At 33.6% G+C, this 22,715-nt stretch overlaps 1 protein-coding gene across 4 annotated transcripts in view; it reads right to left on the minus strand.

The window, feature by feature from the left end:
- LOC134841148 (uncharacterized) overlaps positions 1 to 22,715 on the minus strand; it is a 107,598-nt gene that overhangs the window by 66,096 nt on the left and 18,787 nt on the right. For 3 of the 4 annotated variants that reach the window (XM_063856950.1, XM_063856947.1, XM_063856949.1), the window contains exons 2-3: positions 10,317 to 10,879; positions 3,805 to 4,078 (exon numbers count right to left, since the gene is read on the minus strand). In XM_063856950.1, coding sequence (XP_063713020.1) covers positions 3,805 to 4,078; positions 10,317 to 10,866 — 824 coding nt within the window. In that variant the 5' untranslated portion in view covers positions 10,867 to 10,879. Of the gene's footprint in view, positions 1 to 3,804; positions 4,079 to 10,316; positions 10,880 to 17,902; positions 17,986 to 22,715 lie in introns of those variants that run through there. The other variant, XM_063856948.1, reaches the window with a different exon arrangement.

Consider the following 22,715-nt stretch of genomic DNA (forward strand, 5'->3'; position numbering starts at 1 on the left):
ACTGCCACTGATAAGACAGCAAATTCCGACTCACTATCGGACGTGATGAAATTGGAATTTTCTTCCACTGTTTTATCTGACTCGGCTTCAACATTCGCTACACTTTTAGAGTTACAGCACTTGGCAAAGTGACCTTTCTTACTACAGTTTCTACAGCTGACATTTCTGGCTGGACAACTTTGCTTGTGATTTGCTGAAAATCTATTACCACAGAAATAACACGACTTTGATTTCTCGTTGTTTCCCTTTGACTTACTGCTCTGTGCTCGACTAATCCTATCAGATAGTTTCTTTCCTTGGACCGAGAAGGTGGGTTCCTGTTTTATCTGGGAGTTATGACCCGAAGTAGTGCTTGACTGGGAGAAATTGCCCATCGAAGACGAACTCCCAAGTTGCCGTTGCAAATCGGTGGCCGTTTGTGCCCCTTGTTCTTGAAGTAACGCTGATTTCAAAGAATCCTCTGGGGTAGCACCTGGACGAATACACAGTTCTCTCTGAATATCGTTATATCTCATCTTGGCAATGAAGATATCTCTGACAACTTCCTTCTCCTGATCAATTGTCCACCCACACAGGGCGGCTTGTCCCGTCAGCCGCAGGTAAAATGCTTCCAAACCTTCTCGATCTGAATGGACCGCATTGTACATTTGCATCCGTTCGATAATATAATTTTTCTCCTTTCTGAAAAGAAGAACACAGAATTCGTGAAATTCCCGAAATGAAATTGCACTGAGGTCCGCGTGTGGATAACTTTGGAGGAATCTTTTGCTCCCTTCAGAACCGAGCGAGAAAAATAAACGGGACTTTATCCGCTGTTCAACCTCGTAATAAAACACTCCTGGTGCAACTCTGGGCCCTTTCGCCCGACGCTCTTCGTTCATTTCTGTAACCCCCCGGACCGCTGCGTCGTTTCTTGCAATACGGTTTGCGATTGCGGCAGCATCTTCATCCACCCCCACAGCTTCTGGTTTTGGGACAGGATCGTCATGTACTATACCCGGAACTTTTAACAGTTCGCGTGGATCACACCTTTCTCTCAGATTGATTGCCAAGTTGAATTGTCCTATCCAAGAATCCCAACTACAGGGTGGATCAGCAGTTGGTTTATGCCAGAATACGGGTACGCCTAACAGGTCAGTTCGATCCTCGGAGATCGAAACTGCTGGCTGCGCCATGTGAATACTCAAAGAACGGTTGTAAAACAAGAATCAATTCTCCTTGTTTATGTTTATAGTATTGTAAACAATATAAATAATTTTGTACTTAGAAATTGTCATGACAAATCTTTTCAATACAACTCAAATCTTTCATAAGTTGTGTCAGAGTGAATGAGAGTACATAGTGATAATCTATAACGGATTGGCAGGTCGGTCACGACCTTGATAAACAAAAAGGCAAGTTAAGTTTAGCACGAATAGCTAGCACATTGATGACGTCATATGAACTAATGAATTACGCCATATCACAGTTGCGATAATCTGAAAGTTTGTCGCAATAGTCTAAAATTTGTCCCGTACAGTCTGAAATAAGTTGCGATAGACTGGTTATAAAGACCGGACTTCTAAGCTATGATATCAAACAAAAGTATGGGAAACAATTTTTGGGAGGTAAAAAACAAAACGAGGCAAAAAAACTGTAATAGATATAACAACAAAACGGTACAAAAATTGATTTGTTATATTAAAACAAGTATTGGTTAACTGAATAAAAAACAGTTAAATGAATAACAAAAACTGATTAACCTCATGAACAGAATGCATAATAACTACATAGTGTTTCAAATTGTGCAGAAAAGACAACACTCGCAAAAATTGAACTGAAAGTTTTTTCAAGTGGGCATTTAAGAGTCGCTTCAAAATTTTTTTTCGTTTATGTCGGTCACTGTTTTTTTTTCTGGTCGGCTTTGGACACATTTCATTGGTTTGCAAAATCTGAAAATAGCAAACTTCGACCGCAACGGTCTGCAAATATCCAATTTTTGTCGCCATTGTCCAATCGTTATCGCACAACCTTGGCTTGGGCGGAAGGGGACCAACTTAGATGCAAGTAATGAAGAAAAATATCAAGCCATAATGCGACTGGGTTGTATCAAGTAGCATGTAAATCAAATAGCATAAACTTTATTGCTAGCTTTATTTAAGTGTTATTGCGTGCTTTTTGTAACTAAATTTGCATATCTGGAACAACACTACATGTCATGGTTCTAAAAGAACTGGATGAACATATCAGCATGGCTATTGAGTGGCAGATGCAGGGTTATTTATCCATTTTCTCAGTCATTTTAAACAAAAAACTGAGTTAGAGCCAAACCAAATCTTTTGTTAAGCTCATGTACAAATAAATTTGTTATATAAAATATTGAGTTCCTTAGCCAAAATATTTTAGATAATTAGATAGTTCTATTATCACAAAATCTGATAGGCTTATATTTTATTAAAAATCTTTTCAAAAATTTCTTATTTTTGTGCTATTGACTCTTTGCGCTCAAGTTACGGTCCTCTAATGCGACAGCTTGAAATAAAAACAGACAACTTGTAGAACATTTATTCATGACCAAAACCCGTAAATTGCATTGACTCGCAAAAAAACGGCCCATTATTCATCAAAAGTGGCACGAGTTTTGATCTTCGGAAATGAAAAAATTAAATAATTTCATTATAAAAAGAAAAACTGGGAAATCAACCAAAATTGAGCCAAGGAATTTGGAAATTTCAAAAATTTTAACGTATATAAGTTATTTACGAGGGAAAAATTGGATCATTAATGCCGCATGAAGTCAAAAAAGAAAAAACTTTTATCATTGTTCAGAGAACTTTTAAGATCTCTCATTGTTTTTTTTTCTCGAACTTTTTATTTCTTATCTTTAAAAATTAAAATTCAAGAAAGTATAAGAATGCAAGTCCAACAAACTAGCAAAAACTTAGGTAAAAAATTCAAAAAAATACACCTACTGTTTGTAGAATTTTTTGTGGTAAAACCAAACTTGGACAAATTGCACGAAAACACTTGGACAAAATGCCAAGGGGGTCCGGTCCCCTCTTTGTACTATTTTAAGATCTCTATTTTTGGCTGACGGTCCCTTAATGTTTTCTAATGGCGCTTTCGGTGCCAGTATTTAAAACTTTTGAGGGGGAAACGCGCGCCAAACAAACTCGAATTTTTCTGAAATTTTCTCGAATCTGAGTCCGTTTCAAAATATGAGACTTCATCTTCCAAAAAATTTTCATAACGACATACTGAATAAAAACATTATTTAGAAAATGTGATGTTTCTGATATTTCCAATTCTTGTTACTTTTAAAGTTTAGCTGAGACAGCAACTAAGCCAAAGCCAATAGATATTTGACTGGGTGTTGTTAATCTCTGAGAACAGTTATTTTTGGTAAGTTCAAAAAACTTAAGTTTTTTCAATACCAGTTAAATGATGTATTGCTTCACACTTGGCTGAACTTCGGAAAACGTAGGCGATTGAACATGAATTTGATCAATATATAGCTCTTTATTCTTGTGCAAGTAATTTAATTCGAAAGCAAAAAAATACCCAGGCTATTTCTGTTCAGAGAGCTCATTTTAAATTTAATTTAGAGAATGAATTTATAAAAAACCTTCAAAAAAGCTAGAGGATTTAAATTCGGGTTACATCATTCAATTTCACGCTTTCAATTTTTTTCTTAAATGATGTCATTTTTATGTCGGAAAATTGTTTGGAAGTAGAACATTCAAATCAAAAGCTTGGTATGAGTTTAAGGATAAATTAATTTTCTTAGCTTTTTCTTTAAATGCAACTCTAATTCAATACACTGACCTGCTTTTAGATTTGGTTGAGGCAGACCTTTTAACCTTGGTTTTATCGGAGAAGATTCGGTGCAGGAAGTTCCTTCGCTTCTTTTGCACTACAATTTCAAGTATATCACTGTTTTCCGCACAGCTGAACGAAGTAGCTCGTCGGGACTTGACCCCTCCGTCGTCAAGGAGATCCTCGTGTTTGATGGGCGAGTCATTTGCTCTCGGAAGCATCAGTTGGAAACTCGTCTTCCGATTGGAGTTGCGAACTGGACTGGATCTTGTGGACGAGACACCTTAAACACACGTTAATTCCAGTTAATAGTAGCTCATACAGTAACATAAATCTCTTATGCGTGTGTTTGTTATTGGATCAGTTCAATTTGCTGAGGGGTTTGATCCCCTGCCGATCATCATTAAACTGGGACTTGATCCCCTGCCGACCCAAAGGGTCCCCTTTATACTATTTTGAGGTATCCGTTTTTGGTTGGCGGACCCTAATTTTGAGGCGGAAAAGCGCGCCGAAAAAACGCAATTCCAAAAAGTGCCTAAAAACGCTTTTTTTTGAGTTTTTTCAAAACTTTGCCTGCGGCGCAGGGAACGTAACCAAAACAGTGTCTTTTCAGTGCTTTGGGAGAGCTCAGAAAATCAATTTGGTCGACCAAAAAAAAGTCGACAGTATGTTCATTAATTTTTTGAAAAACCGCCCCCCTCGAGAAAATCCTAGATCCGCCCCTGAATGTGATACTCAAGTTATTCGGTTGAAAGATTTTTTTGCATAAACATCCCTGGCTGAACAAAAATGGTTGTCATAAAATTTGCATACATGGAAAAATGCTTAAGTACGATATCGTGCAATTCCATGCGTGCAAAAAATAGTTAGAAAACTTTACGAAAAGAAATTTTTCAAAAACGGAAGTTGTATGATATCCATTTTTCTATAAACCAAAACTGTTTGAAAAGCATTTTTTAAGGAAAGAAAAACTCGACTTTCTCATTCATTCATGTTTTGTCTGAAAACACAATAACCAAGTTTTTCTCTTTTGGCGGAAAACCGATAGGTTAAGTGGCAAGACTCGCCCAGGTGAACTGCATTTGAAGATTCGCCAACAGAGTTGATTTGTTAAACGTACTCACCCGGAATTATAACCAGAACCGTAACCTTTTGTATATAGCTTGAAAATTTTTACTCTAAGAAACACTTGCTGGCCTATTTTTCTGACAGAATATAATTTATCTTATCAAATGAAAGCATGAAATATTTTTATTTTCGCTTCGCACAAAAATTCATGGCCACTACTGCTTCTTTTGTACAAAAAACAACAACCTGGATTATGTTAAAAACAATAACTCAAATATTTTTTGCCTGCATTTTTTTACGAAAACTGATTGTTTGAGCCTAGAAATGATTTTACAGCAAAAAATTCCTAGATATTCGGAATTGTGGCTTCGGAAAATTTTTCTAGCCATGTAAAAAATTGCTGTTAATGCAACTGTATAATAAGCAACTTTTGTGTATGGAGTTCAAGCCGGGATAAGTATCATCCTTCGCAGTTCATTCCTGTTAGATGATTCAAAATTATCAGTTGCTTTAATGGATTATAGTCGTTTTCATTTCCGATAAAGAATCCCTAACTTTATAGTTACTAAAAAAATCTTAGATCAATGAAATTCATATTACTGATATTTTTTGCATTATTTAGTATTTTTCAAAAAAAACTGCTAAGTTTGTTATGTTTCAGGGCCATTTTTGACAATGCTTCGTTTCAGCTACTAGGACATAGGTGAGGCGACAATTTTTAATATCAATTATGTAATCAATTTGAAATGAATTGTTTAGCAATGCACAGCAACCAAACGACCAGGCCATATTGAGTGTGAGACTCCATATGAAATTTTTTGCGGATCTGATTAGAAGATTGCTTGCGACCAATTATCGTTTTTTTAATAGTGACAAATTATCGCGAGCAATCCATTTTCTTCTGCAACGAATTGGCGCCGTGCCTAAATCCAAAAAACTAGTAGAAAAAATCAAATGTTATTTGTTGAGTTGTTACTGTAAAAAAGCGAAAATTGAATGAAAAAAAGAGTTACTTTTCAATCAAACCAATAGAACTTATATAATTGCATATAATCAAAAATCTGTAATTGCATGTCAAGCTTTAAAAATTAAACAAACTAGTTCAAATATTTATGTTTTTTTTTGCAGTAACTAAATTTCATAACTGTTGATTCTAGAAATTTTGTTATAAGTGCCATATGATTTGAGGGATGGGAGCGAGAGCAAAAAAAAAAACTTTTTTGGTATTTTTTCAGTTTTTCCGAAAAGTTTGCCTGGGCTGCAGCATTGATGAAAAAAATATTTACAGTCGTGGCGTCAATTGGAGGTGCTCACAAATTCATTCGTATCAAATTAAAATTAACGTTGCCCACTCCCGTTCGAGAAACTTTTTGATCCCTTTATCATTAATGCACTCAAAATTTAGCTTTAGATGAAGGTTAAAAATTTGTTTTTTAAAATTCAACTTCAATATTGAAAGGAGCTTGCTAACTAAAATACAATATGTTAATCTTAGTGGAGTATTAGCGTTATCCCTACACTCTTATTGCACAATTAAGATTTCGCAACTAGGCTCAAGTTTTTGTATAAATAACACCGTTAGACAAACCTTCATAATGGTGAACATTGGTCTTTATGTTGCGTAGAGGGAAAAACTTTCAGAGTCCCACGTTTGACTAAGAGTCATTCTTCAAATCCAAGATAGAAAAAAGGGTTTAAAATACCTACGTGATTTAAGTCAAAAGAACATTGTGGATGGTTCATTGAAAAATCATGTAGGAAATTTTGAGATATATATAAAAAATGGTACATTATACATGAAGGATAAAATAGAAAGAAAGCCTTGGTGGCTACTCTTTTAAATTTTTATTCCTGTTCGACAACTATGCATTTTCCTGAGGAAAAATGCGTGAAAAATTGTTTTCTTAAGCCTTCTTTTAAGAAAAACAGCGAGGAAAAAACAGCGATTTTCGGAACAAAAACAAAATGGCACAAAAGCGCCCTTAAAAAACTACAGTGACCAAATTATTTTGATTGATAACGTTCCTTCCTTTTTATGTGAAAAATTTTAGCCCACTAACACAGCCAAAAAGTTAAATTGTTCAAAAATACTAGATCCATTTTTTCAAAAACCAACAGTGCAACACATTTTACAAAGTATCGCCAAAAGTTTGAATGAAATAACTTTTTCGAAATTTGTTAGCTCCTTGTCAAGCATGTAGGGTTTGTAGTGGCTTTTTAAAAAACTTCATCGAATGACTTCAACTATGCCTCTAATTAGTTCATAGAAACTTTCTGTATGTAGATTTGAACCCCTTCAATTTTTTTCTCAACAAAAAAAAACGTTTGTCTCCGCGAATGAAAAAAATTGATTTGCTGCAGTCAACCAAAGTCAGCCGACCGTGTTCATTTAAACTAGCCAGACAAAGTGAACAAAAAAAGAAATTTAAAAACTAGAATTGAGATTTAATTGCGCAACGAAAACAAAGATTCACCCACTCCTAAATCCGCTACTGTGTGAAAGCTTCAGACAGAATTTCTGACTCGGCTGAAATTAACCATTTTTTTCGCAATTAAAATTAATCCATTATTCAGCCAAATTGAATCCAATTCAGATGATCAGGTGGAAGTTTTAACTAAAAAGTTATGTTGATCCAAAAACATACCTGTAAAACTTTTCAGTTGACACTAAAAAAATGATGGAATGAAAGAATCTGATGTTCAAGATAGCCGGCTGTTATCTTTGAAAATCACATTTTATAATAATTATAAATTTTTGAAACTTAGCTCCTTTTTGGGTATTCAACATTTCTAAGCTTCAAGGGCCAAAAAAGAGCCTTTTTGCTTTGACCAGGAAAAAAAATTTTTCGAAGGGAGAACCGTCGTTGGTTTTTTCACAGCATAAACAAGTGCCAAAAAGGTTTTAGAGGAGACTGAGTGGTATACCATACTGACACCCATTGTGCTGTTTTGGGCTGCATTAAGGAATTCAAATTTAATTGTCTTTGTGATGAAAAAAACTGCCAGAACGTTATCGAAAAAAAACTACCGGAAGGTTTTTGAAGAAAACTGCCCGAAGTTTTCGAAAAAAAAACTGCTCGAACCTTTTCGAAAAAAAATTGAAAAAACTGGCGGATCATGGATTAACAAAGTCAAAAAGGGAAGACATCCTTCTGGGCAAAAAGCCTACAATGGTAATCGATCAATCGATTCAGTAGGATCGTGATACGAGCGGAATTTTATTAAAATTTCTTAATTGGTAAATCATCGATGAATTATCGCTAATTTATCAAAATTTTTTTTGATAATAAGCACTAATTAATTTAGCTATGAAATAGCACGGAAAAACCTATGAAAATCTTACTAAGAATGGGTTAGCAATTTAAAATACCTACGTGATTTAAGTCAAAAGAACATTGTGGATGGTTTATTGAAAAATCATGTAGGAAATTTTGAGATATATATGAAAAATGGTACATTATACATGGAGGATAAAATAGAAAGAAAGCCTTGGTGGCTACTCTTTTAAATTTTTATTCCTGTTCGACAACTATGCATTTTCCTGTGGAAAAATGCGCGAAAAATTGGTTTCTTAAGCCTTCTTTTAAGAAAAACAGCGAGGAAAAAACAGCGATTTTCGGAACAAAATGGCACAAAAGCGCCCTTAAAAAACAACAGTGACCAAATTATTTTGATTGATAACGTTCCTTCCTTTTTATGTGAAAAATTTTAGCCCACTAACACAGCCAAAAAGTTAAATTGTTCAAAAATACTAGATCCATTTTATCAAAAACCAACAGTTCAACACGTTTTACAAAAGTATCGCCAAAAGTTTGAATGAAATAACTTTTTCGAAATTTGTTAGCTCCTTGTCAAGCATGTAGTGTTTGTAGTAGCTTTTTAAAAAACCTCATCGAATGATTTCAACTATGTCTCTAATTAGTTCATAGAAACTTTCTGTATGTAGATTTGAACCCCTTCAATTTTTTTCTCAACAAAAAAAAACGTTTGTCTCCGCGAATGAAAAAAATTGATTTGCTGCAGTCAACCAAAGTCAGCCGACCGTGTTCATTTAAACTAGCCAGACAAAGTGAACAAAAAAAGAAATTTAAAAGCTAGAATTTAGATTTAATTGCGCAACGAAAACAAAGATTCACCCACTCCTAAATCCGCTACTGTGTGAAAGCTTCAGACAGAATTTCTGACTCGGCTGAAATTAACCATTTTTTTCGCAATTAAAATTAATCCATTATTCAGCCAAATTGAATCCAATTCAGATGATCAGGTGGAAGTTTTAACTAAAAAGTTAAGTTGATCCAAAAACATACCTGTAAAACTTTTCAGTTGACACTATAAAAATGATGGAATGAAAGAATCTGATGTTCAAGATAGCCGGCTGTTATCTTTGAAAATCACATTTTATAATAATTATAATTTTTGAAACTTAGCTCCTTTTTGGGTATTCAACATTTCTAAGCTTCAAGGGCCAAAAAAGAGCCTTTTTGCTTTGACCAGGAAAAAAAAATTTTCGAAGGGAGAACCGTCGTTGGTTTTTTCACAGCATAAACAAGTGCCAAAAAGGTTTTAGAGGAGACTGAGTGGTATACCATACTGAAACCCATTGTGCTGTTTTGGGCTGCATTAAGGAATTCAAATTTAATTGTCTTTGTGATGAAAAAAACTGCCAGAACGTTATCGAAAAAAAACTACCGGAAGGTTTTTGAAGAAAAGTGCCCGAAGTTTTCGAAAAAAAAACTGCTCGAACCTTTTCGAAAAAAAATTGAAAAAACTGGCGGATCATGGATTAACAAAGTCAAAAAGGGAAGACATCCTTCTGGGCAAAAAGCCTACAATGGTAATCGATCAATCGATTCAGTAGGATCGTGATACGAGCGGAATTTTATTAAAATTTCTTAATTGGTAAATCATCGATGAATTATCGCTAATTTATCAAATTTTTTTTTGATAAATAAGCACTAATTAATTTAGCTATGAAATAGCACGGAAAAACCTATGAAAATCTTACTAAGAATGGGTTAGCAATTTTTCATCGATAACTATAACTGGGACTTCAACTCGGGTAGCCCGCGCACCCGAAATGTGTGTGTTTTTTTAAGCAAATACGGATTTTTGATTGCCAAATTTAACTGTTTTCGAAGCTTTCTGTGCTACTTGCACAGCAGCGGGCTATTTTGAGCTCGCGACATTTTTTAAAATTGGGTAGTTTTTTTGTTCCATAAAATAATGGAAATGTTAAAAATGGCCCATGCTTAGAGTTCCTTTTTCAAAAAAGCAACTGCAAATATTATCATTTAAGTGATATTTAGTGACACCGATCACCTGTTCACTACTTTTCGCCTTTCTGATATTTTTTCCGAATTTTTACCACTAGCATTGTGCAATGAACGCTCAAAAATTAGACGTTACTAATAGTATCGACATTGAAATTAAGTATTCTGGAAGTTGGAAATTACCTGTCGGGTTTAAATCCAGTCTCGTTTTCCGCATCGAAGACGCCATCGGAACCATGTCGTCTTGTCTCCGAGCCCCGTCGGAACTTTCTTGGCTGGCGGGAGTTGTCTTAACTGTTATGTAATCGGCCATTTTTTCACTCTCTAGAATTTTTTGTGACCTAATCTGAACAAACTCAAGCGCATTTGAACTTTTACTTTCTTTCACTTTTGCGTGTGCATTATTTTTAGCACGCAATTTTCCGACAGATTTGCTGGAGTAATCAGGCTTCGAATTTTGCTTTCTGAAGATATTCGGAAGTGTTCGTCTAGCTCTGTTTATAAATCTAAACTTTCGTGACGCCGAATCGTTATTTGCTAGTACAGTTTGATCATGCAGAGATTGGCCTAAACGACTTAGTGTCTGCTTTTCTCTCCGATCAGTTTTGCCTGATTTTTTCTTCGGGGACTTGACTTGATTTTTGTCCGACTTGACAAGCTCCGACGGCTTCTCTCGGGGGATCAGGGCGGGGTGGTTTTGAATGAAATCTTTCTCGGTCATTCCGCCTCTCATCGGTCAGAGAATTCTAAAACCAACTCTGTATTAGACCCAAATTGGCATTTTCGCTCCCAGGGATGTTCATTTAAAAGCAAATTAGTGTATACATATAGGCACTAATTATCTAATTACCGGTAAATAGTGCATAAATATACTGTACAGGTATTAGCACCAGCGGATTTAGGGGGACGGGGGATGAGTGCCCTGCGCTTTCTGGGCTGACTGACCCTAAAAATTTTCGGCGCCGAAAATACTAATTTTGAGGGGGGAGCTCGCGTCAAAAAAGCGCGATTCATTGGTCAAAATTTTCCAACGCCGTTTTTGCCTTTGTTTCAAAAATTTGCATGCGGTGCAGATTTGGTCAAAATAGGGTCTTTATAGTGATTTGGGAGAGCTATTGGTCGACCTAAAAAAGATTGACAAAATTTTTTGAAAATCTGCCCCCCCCCCCCCCCCCCTCGAGAAAATTCTAGATCCGCCCCTGGTTAATAGTGTATATATATTTGCAGCATTTAGTCTGAAATCAAAAAAATTCAAATCAAAGTTTCTCGAATTTGAGCGAATTTTTGTAAGCACGTCAAAACTCCCAATATATGGTTTTAATATAATGCGATAATTGACCCCGTAGACTACTTCCCCAAGAGGTACTGAAACTGGTCGAAAAAAATACCCAACGCGAAGTGGTCGGATAAAAAAGGCTCTTCCCCCCCCCCCGCCAACCTCATATATACATCAATTTTATGAAGTAACGAGGGGTTTTACAAGGTTAAGTAACAAGACCAAATATGTTTGTCATAGCCCAATTAGTCCGCATACCAATTTTTGTAACAATCCGATTATGTGAACAAAATTTTATTTTTAAAATTTCGCTGGTGGGGGGGGGGGGAAGAAAAAGAGCCAAAAAAGACTCACATCTTGTTAGTAAAAACAAAAATAGCCAAGTATTACTGGTCTTCAAATCTACATAGTTAATTCAGGTAAACCCAGAATGCCTTCAGCGCCAAAAAAATGTTGAACTACATTTCATACAAAAAATAAGGTTATCCAAGTATAAACAACCTGAAAAACACTGTATTTAGTAAACAAACCAAAGCTTGCCTTGAAGCTTGTCTTGTGTTCAATAATTTGTTCATACTTCGGCTGGTTTATCTAGCAATTTTCCCCCAAACAGGAAACTTAAATATCAATTAGAACATAAAACCAGATACTAACCCTGAAACATCCCCGCGAAGGCAGATTTAATTTTATCGTTAAATTTTTTTCTAAAACAAAAAACATTATACAGAGATAGCGCTAGACCCTAAAAATGGCAAAAATTTTATAATTTTACAAAAAAAGTACGGATAAAAATCAAACACAAAAACTTGAAAAAAAAAGAAAAGCTGCGGAAATTAAGTGAGTCTGTAAAAAAAAGTAAGACTGAGTATCCTTTAATTTGATATATTATAACAATTATTACTCAAAGTCTACCAGAAGTACATGCAGATGAATAATTTTAAAAAGTAGACAAAAATACAAAAAAATATGAGAAGTTGAAAGAATTTCATAATAGTTAACCGTGCGAAACATGGCTTAGCTCCTTCTTGAATTGGTTTGTGAAACTATTTGAAATTTTTTATCATCGTTTTTTTGTTAATTCCAGACACCCCCATCTATACATACTGTTTTTCTACTGTCCCCGGTTTCTAGCTACTGAAATGCTCTAAATTTGAGCGGGAATACTTCAGCTGAAATTTTCCTGTTCATATATTGCATAAATTTTGGTGTGTACATTTTAGCTGGCGGTGAAAAAAAAACGAACGACCTTGCAACATAGCACAAACTGGGCTTAGTAAAAAGAATGCCAGACTGCTTGCCAGGGCAAATCTCTGAATATTTCGGCTGACTTGTAACATATCTGATGTAGTGGATCTTCTTAATTATAGTCCCCTCCCCTATGGTACCTTGTAGCGAATTGCCACCTCAATAAAGGAATTCATCGGTTGAACATTTGCCAAACTTGTACCTCGAAAAGAGTTGCTGTGCAAGTAGCAGATGATATATCACCTTAATTTATACAAATGAAACAACAATGCTTGGATTTCAGTTCCGACTACCATAAAGTCGATAGCATACATAACAGGTAAAAACGAAAAAAAAAAACTATGAGAAGTTCACAAAAAATAAATTTTGAGCTTTTTATTATTTTTTTTAAAAATAGCCCCATTCGCTATATAAAGTTCAAAATGAAATCTTTTGCTAACAGCAACTTAACCATAGAACCAATAGCCTGCGTGTCAATTGCCCCAAATTTTTGATTAGTTCAAAAGCTTCGATTAGCTATTTTCGATTAGTTCAAAAAAATCGCATTTCAAATATCTCTTTATACTTAAACTCAGGCGTCAAAATATTGCAGATGGTATAAAAATTTCTATAAAAATCAATCAAAAGTGGCTAGTTAATAATTTGACGTTTGTCTGAAGAAAAAAACCATACCGAGCAAAAATATTCCATCCTTTTGTTCAAAAATTTGAACAATAAAAAATGTTTATTGTTCAAATTTTGAACAAAAGGATTGAATTTTTGTGCTCGGTATTATTTTTTTCTTCAGACAAACTTCAGCTTATTAACTAGCCACTTTGGATTTTTATTGATTTTTTATACCATCTGAAATGTTTTTGAAGTGTGCTTTTTTAAAACTTATTTTCAATGTCAGTTATTTAGTCAGAAATAATGACAGAAAAAACCATACCGAGCACAAATATTCCATCCTTTTGTTCAAAAATTTGAACAATAAAAAATGTTTATTATTCAATTTTTGACTAAAAGGATTGAATTTTTGTGCTCGGTATGATTTTTTTCTTCAGACAAACTTCAGCTTATTAACTAGCCACTTTGGATTTTTATTGATTTTTTTATACCATCTGAAATGTTTTTGAAGTGTGCTTTTTTAAATTTATTTATCAGTTATTTACATGATTATAGCAAGCGTTCACAAGAAGCTCAATTTTCTTAAATCAGTAAATCAGTTGGAACGGTAGTAAAATTAGACCAGGATTCCCACAGGTTGATGTGAATACGACTAAATGAAGCCAGTTTTATATACGGCAGCTCAAATAGCAAAATTTGTCCCAATCGGAAACAATGGTCCAAAAAATTTGGGCTCGACTTACGGAAGTTACTTGAAAAAGTTAATTATAAAAGTGACTTATAAAAGTTACTTATCTCTTAATTGCCATAATTGAAACACTCTTTTAAAATCAAAATTGGAGGTGAGAGATAAATTGGAATACTTTGTTACTTCTGATTGCGTAATCAATCAGCAACTTGTGATTAGGCCAATTAAAATATAACAAGGTAAAATTTGCAGCAGTTAATCAAAGTTTTGACTCAATTACAATAAATGTTTCCCTGAAAATCTAATAGTAGTACAATTTTGATTTTTCCCAATTACAAAAATTCAAATGGTATGAAAATTTCAAAATAATCAATCAACAGTCTTTAAGTAATCATAATTCAATTTCAATTTGAATGTTTTGATCAACTTCATTCTTTGTTTTCAGTTCTAGCGCAAAATCTATTTTTTATGGACCTGACTTTCACAGTTACATCAATTGTAGAAACAGATTAAATGATCCCGTACTGGTCTATATATGCAAAATCAGTTTTTTTTTACTGTTGTGACAGATGTTAAATTGAAAACAAAACAACTGTCCAAAACGACTCTAAGCGCTAATAAAAAAATTATAATTTTCCCAAAGATTTAATCCGATTTGACTTAAAAAAGTCAATTTTGAATCATCTCAGATAATAATAGTTTATACATAACACCCTTGAACACAACAGATTAATTTTTTATTTGAATAAATTTAAAAAAGTATGGATGATTGTAAATAGTTACATTAAAAAAAATTGCATTAAAAGTAATTCAAGAAACCGCTTACAGTATTTGTGTTTTTTTTTGTCAAAAATACTTGAAGGAAGTAAAGTTGATATCTCCTGTAAAAACATTGATTGTAAAAAAGTTTATTACACGAACCAAAAGCTAAATTGTTTCCAACCACTAAAAGCAAAAAAAAATTAGTTGAAACTGAGACTGTTTTTAACGCAAATTAAGGTGAAAGTTTCATTTAAATTATAATTTTCAAGTAGCTTATTCGGTTCTGGCTAGACTTTAAATAGAAAAAAAACTAATATCGAAATCAAAATTCCTGACTTTTTCTCGAAAATTTTCATCGCTTATGGAGAAGAGTAGCCGCTCGATACCTTTTCTGCACGAGCATTTAACAATTTTTCAGATAAAGATCAGTGATTGTGATTTTGGTGATTATTTTTAGTCTGGACACTTTAACCAGGACCGAACGAGATAGTTGAGAGGTATGTTACTGTTTACAAAAAAGTATATATTTTACGTTTTTCAAGTCTAATAGAAATAATGAATTTGGCTAACTCAATTTGGGTTGATTTTTGAGTCACATTAAATTGCTTGATACGGCGCAGTACAACAGTGCCAAAGTACAATGCCGAAAAACTAATGTAGTTCATTAGTGCCAAAAAGTTTGTTGAAAACGGTTTTTATTGATCCCAAATCGCTGACAAGTAATCTAACTCAAATTGACGGAAAAGTCAAACTGGCCAGTTTAATTGATGCCACTTGTTCAACAAAAAAAATTTCCCAATCGCCGCGTCACACATTTTTCTGAGCAAACAATTAACACAGCAAATTGTCAAGTTGTTTCCTCAGTTTTGCTCCAAAACAAAACAGTATTCAAACATCAATTTTATTTTCAAATATTTTCAGTTTTCGGCAATGTTGAACACACTTTCAGTTTCGGCACTTTTGCACTTCGGCACTGCTGAGCGCACAACTTGATACACTGCGCATTGTAAGAAAAACCGCAATATTGATTGCATTAGTTATCCCATTGTTAAAAATTCTTTTGCAAGCCCAACAAAATCATTAAAAAAATTGAACTATGTTTGATCATATCTCGTGAAAGTTTAAGGTCAGATGAGTGGCAGGTTTGATTCAAAAGATGTAGACATGCTTCAGATTTCCCATAACGGCCTCTTCAGCAATACAAAGCCTCTAATAACACTAAAGCCACACTAGGGATTTAGTAAGTTTTTTGTTACTGGGCAAAGAGGTTGGAGGTTTAAAATGATTAACAGTCAGAACTACTATCAGCTGCAAATTTTTTTACTCTATAAAAGATTGATTTAGCAGATTCCAGCAAAATTTTTGATGAAAGATAGTTAAGGGCAAAGCGGATTTTGAGAAACATTTAAAAAGATGATAAAAGATATTGTCCAAACACTTATATTACAAACCGGGTTTCCTAGGTTGAGGCGCTTGAAATTTGTATTAGGTTTTTATTTTTTCGACTATAACTATTTTTTCGAGTCGATAACTGTCAGTAGATGAGTCGATCAGGATCAATGCATGAGTCGACCACCCGCAATGAGGTTCCATGGATAAAAATTGATTATAATCGTTTTCCGTGGTCAAAATGATGCCGTTATAATCGATTATAATTCCTCTTGGAAGCACACAATCGATTATAATAGATAAAATCCATTATTTTAAAACAATTTAAATCGATTATAATGAAATACCCCAATGCTTACGGCATCCACCCAACTTTACCGCCCTCCCCGAACAAATAACCCCTCCGACCCCCTCCCCCCATTTCTCATCCGCCTTTTCACACCTAACCGTTCCCAAAACCCCCTGGATCTCCAAATCTGCAATTTACCCAACCCTCTAGCAGTTTCCAACATTTTTCGGAAATTTTTCGAAAACTTTGAAAAAACAGGCCAAAAAGCGTTTGGCTAAACGAAGAGAGGTGATACCACAAATAAGAAAAAGTAAGAATAAAAAAACAACAAAGTTTACAAGCCAAATGTAAATCTGAATTTAGCGATTGCATGTCCAAGTTTTAAAAGTATAGGAAAAAAATTGGAAAATCCAGGCTCTTGCGTACAACAAATTATGATTCTTTGTAGTTCATTATTTTCCATTATGGTCCATTATGAGTCTTTGGCATTTTTTAATGCTTCTTATCGTTAATTTTGTTCGTCCTAAAAGTCGACACCGGACATTGTTCGACCCACAAAATCGAGACAAAATAACGGTCGTCTCATGCGGTCTATACGATAGCCGATCACCGAAACCTGGGTTCCAGAGGCTTCTAAAAGGAAAAAAAACTACATACCTTACCATCAGATGAAAAATCTGCAGTTGAAGTTCTGCTCAGGTGGATTGAGGAGTATGATGAAGGTGATTAAATAAGTGAAAATAACATTTCACGCAAGAAATTCTCAGCCTATGTAACCTGCGTAGTCCATAGATTGTTTAGATGATTCTGGTGATATTAGCAGGAATTAATTACCTAACAAATAAATGTCAACCAATTATATCTCATTTTTAGGCACTGTAAGAATTTTGATCACGCATTGAAGAATTTGATCACGCGTTTTTGATCACGCGTTTTTTTGCTTCAAATTAACTAAAATTAGGTTAAAACAACCAAAGAAAATCCTATCTCTTAAAATGAAAATGATTTTCAAGATGAAACATAAATTTTGAATGAGTTTTGCCTCTAGTGGTCACAAACGCGAAGCAAATTACCAATAATTGTGCCGATTTTTTCCTTCCATTTAATTGCAATTTATATACACACTATTGTCATCGATTAACTAAAATTTCGTTTTTTCTTAATTCTAATTAATTTTGGAACATGTGATTAAAACCACCTTTTTAACCTAAGCTTTTATTTCTTTGTCCATAGTAAAAAAAGGTTCATCAAAAATTCTTACCCTAATTTTGGTTCATCAAATTAAATTTTGGTTTAGCAAAATTTCTCTTTCCACTCCAAAAACGACTATATTCAGTTTTGAGTAATTAAATTAAGAAAACGATAGTCTACAAAAGATTGAAAATTTAGTTTTAATGGCTCTAAGGTTCGTAAACTTGTTTGAAAACTTGATTAAGTTCAAAATAAATTTGATTAAGAAGGTATAAAGGCAATAAAGTTTGGCAGCTAAAAGTAAAAAATAGGAGTCCACTCACCTGGGCTTGTGATACACATAACTGCGTTTCTGCTAATCAGAAATTCAACCGCTCTTTCTTAAAATGGAAAAACTCTCCGAAACAGCTTATAAAGGTTGGAAAAGTTCGTTTTCATTTGCGCAAAAAAAAAACGATTTTTTTTAGATAGCCCGATTTTCTTCAAAGAGGAAAAATCAGAACTTTTAAACAGGCAACGGATAAATAAATGCACCAAATAAGGCGTTAAATTGCAAAGGAACTGATTCATTGGCTGGCTTAGTCATCAAAAAAAAGAAGAGCCGTGTTTTTTTCAGCATGTTATTTAATTGATTTAAGTTACTAATTTTAATATTCAATTCTTAGCGTACAAACAAAGCAATAAAAACATTTTTTGATAGCGGCTTTTTAAGAAATCAAAGAAAAAATAGAAATTTTCTGTTTTGCAACGGTAATGAAAAAATAGATACAACTATATAGAACAATATTTTAGTCAAACTAATTCTTAAATCATCTAAGACGCCAATTTTCTGAGTGTTTTAGAAAATAAGAATTATTGCAGCAACGTTAGAGTGGTGTTTTTTTTGACGGGAAGGGTTTTTTTAAATATTGTCATCAGTTATGTAGGGCGGCCATTTTGATTTTTGAGTAAATTATTGGGCAAGTTTTTTGAACGCATTGAATTTTTGAACTGTTTCCGGAATTTTAGAAAAGTGGCCATAAACTGATTTCTGCAGCATACGAGATTATTGGTGCCGAACGCACATTTGGAGATATTTTATGCTCCGTCAGCCAAAGTTGCATACTATAAAAATAGGAAAACGGGGACGCTTTGAAAAACAGTTTGACAACCAGATTCGAGGGAGTTTTCTAATATGAAATTGTTGATAGAATAGTGGGTCAACCCAGTAGCAGAATTAGGGGGGCGGTGGGTTGGACGAAATCCCCAGTTCAGTGATTGGACCCCTTGACAACCCAAAAAGTCTTCCTTGATACTATTTAAAGAGCTCCCCTCGTTGATCAGGGGAGGTTATCTTGCAAGATCTTGCAAGAATCTTGCAAGATTCTTGTAAAGAAAATGCATCTCTTTAAAAAATCTTGCAAAATTCTTGCAAGATCATGCAAGAAAACCTCCTTTAAAGATAACCTTAATTCTAGCAAGATTTTTAAAAAAATGATTTTTTTGTGAATAAAAAATTTTACACTAGAAGACAAGAAATTTTTTTCTACCAGTAGACACTTTACCAGTTGCAAGTAGAAAACCTTGAATAATTGAACAAATCAACATTAAAAAGCAAAACATAACCTCATAATAAGATGAACATAATAATTTATCGGATTTATGTGAACTCAACATACAAAATATCTCAAGCTAATTGACTCTATTCATCAAAATTTTGACAAAAAAATGAAATTTAAACGCTAGAGTTGCAAAACTAGATGAAAAAATCCAATAAAGTCGAAAAATTTTGATTTCAAATGCATAAATTATAACGGCAATTTGAAATATTTTACATTACGAAAAATGAAAAATCAAAATTTTTATGAACACTTTTAAAAATTGTTTAAGAGCTTGCAAGATTACCTTTTTTGATCGACTAGGGTCATTTTTGGCAAATTAGCCCGAAAGTTTTTCTAAAGGCGCCTTTGGCACCTAAAAAAAAACTTTTTTTGAGGGAGCCGACAAAACGCACTTTTTTGGTCAAATTTTCAAAAAAGAAAACAAAATTGCTCCTCGAGAAAAACTTAGTTAACCCCTTAGGAATGTTTGTCTACAAAAGCGGACTTAGGAATCAATCAACCTGGGGCTGTGTGTTCAAAAGTCACAAATAACGTCAAACTTCCTTTTCGATCAAATAACGTGATTATTCGAGCTATGATAAAACACAAAAAGTTTTGATTTTTGTCTAGTTTTGTCACTTTAAAGTCGGCCAATATTCATGTTTTCACTAGCCTGTACGGATTAACGATAAAAAGCATGCTACCTTTGAAAAAAGATGGCAAGTTATTATTTTACAGGTTATACTATCTTTAGAAACGCACTGAATGAATCACAGGTTGAGCTCAGTGTTTTAGATTTTAGGCACATGAATTTTTAAAGAAATCTGAAAAAGAGCTGATCAGATATTGTTATAAAAACAATCAAGTTATAAAAAATTAACGAAACTGATCAATACAAATCCAATTTGGAGCCCCGTATTATTTGAAATTTTTAAAAGCGTTTTTTATGAAACGATTTAATTTATTTGGAAATTAATTGAGAAATGGGATAAAAGCAGTTTTGACCAGCCCTTGTGATAAAATTTAGTTCAACTTAATTCGCCCTTAATTACAAAACAAAACATCAAGAAGATCGGTTTAAACACTTTTGAAAAATTGAAAATATTTCTTGGAATCATTTTGTTATCCTGATTTTGACAAAAATTACGAGAGAGTTCATTGCGTGAACGGTCGATTGCATTTTCATCAGAAAAAAGTTTGATTGAAAAAAAAAACGAAACAGAACTAGTTTTTACCGAAACAAATTGATTTTTTTTCAGATTATATTGCCTGCTAAGCAATGAAATTGAAATCATTTTAGAGATTTTTGTGTTGTAATTGCCTCAGGTTGGGTTTTTGCTATTACACAAACTCTTTAATGTAGAAGAATAGCTGTTTTTTTATTTTTTAAACTAGTGTCGTGTTTTGTGCGGTTTAGGCGTAATCCACATCAGACGTCTTCAAAACAAACTGATTAACCAAGAGCAAAGAATGAAAACAATTTCTAGGAAATCTCAAAGAATAGTTTTTTTATTTTGCAATTCTGGTCAATGAAGCGCTGAATGAAGCTCTTAAAGTTAGTATACAAATAACTTTAGTTAAGTTTTTGTTAGCCTAAATAAGCAACTTTCATATAACTAACGTTATTTGATTGCTTTTTTGCTCGAAATAATTTAAAGCTCGAAAAAATTCAAACTGGTTTATCTCGACACTGAGAAAACTTTTTGGATTTTTTTGCTGTTCGAATCATAAGTAAAAGGGATTCAATTTGAAACATCACTCGGCTAATTTTGATAATTGTTGAGTGTGCTAGCGTAGAAAAAATAAAACACAACAGAAGACAAACTTGCTCCCCATTCTCACTAGTCAGAACAAAAAATAAAATGATTCTCAAACCTACACAAATAATTGAACACTAAAAAGGTTGCCTTAACTCAATTTGACTTTGATTTTTTTCTTTTCTCGCATTGCTTTCAGAAATCTCAAAAATCCCGAACAGTAATTGACCCAACCTGCAATCTTTGAAATTGATACGGCAACTTGACAAAGGCTTTTTTTGAAACAGTCTAATTAATTGTAGCTCAATTTTGCGTTGAGCGTTTAACAGAGTGATCGTTTGACAAAAGTCGCATTTGCTATCCTTTTTGTTCTGTCCTTTGAAAACAATTTTGAAAGCCAGAACAAAAAAGCTAGCTAAAGCAACGTTAATTCAGATGACTGAATTATCAAGTATAAAAATTATTAACACTATTAACTATAATACATCTAAAAACTACTCAATTACATGCAATTTTTATCACTTTGCGTTTGACATTGAGGGCTTACTTTTGTTCGCTAAAAACTACATTATACACGTTATCATTAGTCGGAACATTCAACGTGGCTTTGAGTATGACCAATTTAAGTTGCCACTTTAAGCTCACACTGTTGCACTCAATTGGGTTTCAAAAACTCAAAACCATCACTGGCATAGGTTACCAATTTAGAAGCCTTTGCCACTCAAACTTTGAAGTTTTAGTTAGGTTGTCTATGTTTCCTTGAAACTATTTTTAAGATGATTCATTTAAAAGTGTAAAAGATGAGAGGAACTATTTTATAAGATATACTACGTGACCAAATATAGTATTTGGTTTTATTTTATTCTATCCAAAATTGTTCACTTACAAAAATAAAAGGAAAACATAAAAACTTTTTTTTTCAAAACAAATTGCAAAATTTTGCTCATTTTGTTTTCTAAAAATCAAACTTACCTTTTACAGTTTCTTGTTGGGTCGAACGATATCAGTTGTGGAGATGATATTTATCTCAAGTTAGAATGAAAACTCAAACAAACCCATTGAACCGAATTAAAAGTTAAAACTACGTTTAAACGAGTTCTTAGATTAGAACGCCTCGAGGTACCACAAGTTAACTTTTTTCAGTTGGAAGGAGTGTTTTTTTCCAACTTTCAAAAGGTCCAAACAGCCATCAAAGTCGATAAGGATTATCTTTTGTACTGAAATAAACACAAAGGAGCATTTTGGGGTGTAAGTTCCACCATTTTTTCAGTTATCGTTATGCTTCTAACGTCACAGGAAAAATAAGATAACAAAAATAGCTTCTGGAAACATCCGTTTTATTTTAAGATGTCGGGATTTTGTTTTGTCAATTGATCTAATTATTTTGCAGGTCATAGAAGGTGGTATAGTTCAATTTAAATGTCAGTGGCTCTAAATACAACTCATTTGCAATAAAAAATCATTAGGTACAACCAAGTTCAACTTGAGAACTTAATACAGTTTAATTTAGAGTTGAGAAATAGCAAAAATTAGTCCATTTAGATCAGAAACTACAATTTTCCCGAAGATCCCGGTTTTGGAAACATTTTGAAGACTGTTCTAAAGAGCAGCAAAATAGTTTTTCTGAGCTTCCAAAGAAAGCTATTTTGCCAAAGAAAGCTATTTTGCCAAAAACTTTCATCTTTTAGATAGCTTCAACTTCAATTTTAAAGGTTTTTCTAAATTATTCGATTCCTAAATTAATCTTCTTCTAAAATATTTTCATAATCAGTTAATTTTACTTTCGATGTAAATTGGAT

The sequence above is a fragment of the Symsagittifera roscoffensis genome, chromosome 3, assembly GCF_963678635.1.
Source record: "Symsagittifera roscoffensis chromosome 3, txSymRosc1.1, whole genome shotgun sequence".
NCBI lineage: Eukaryota > Metazoa > Xenacoelomorpha > Acoela > Convolutidae > Symsagittifera > Symsagittifera roscoffensis.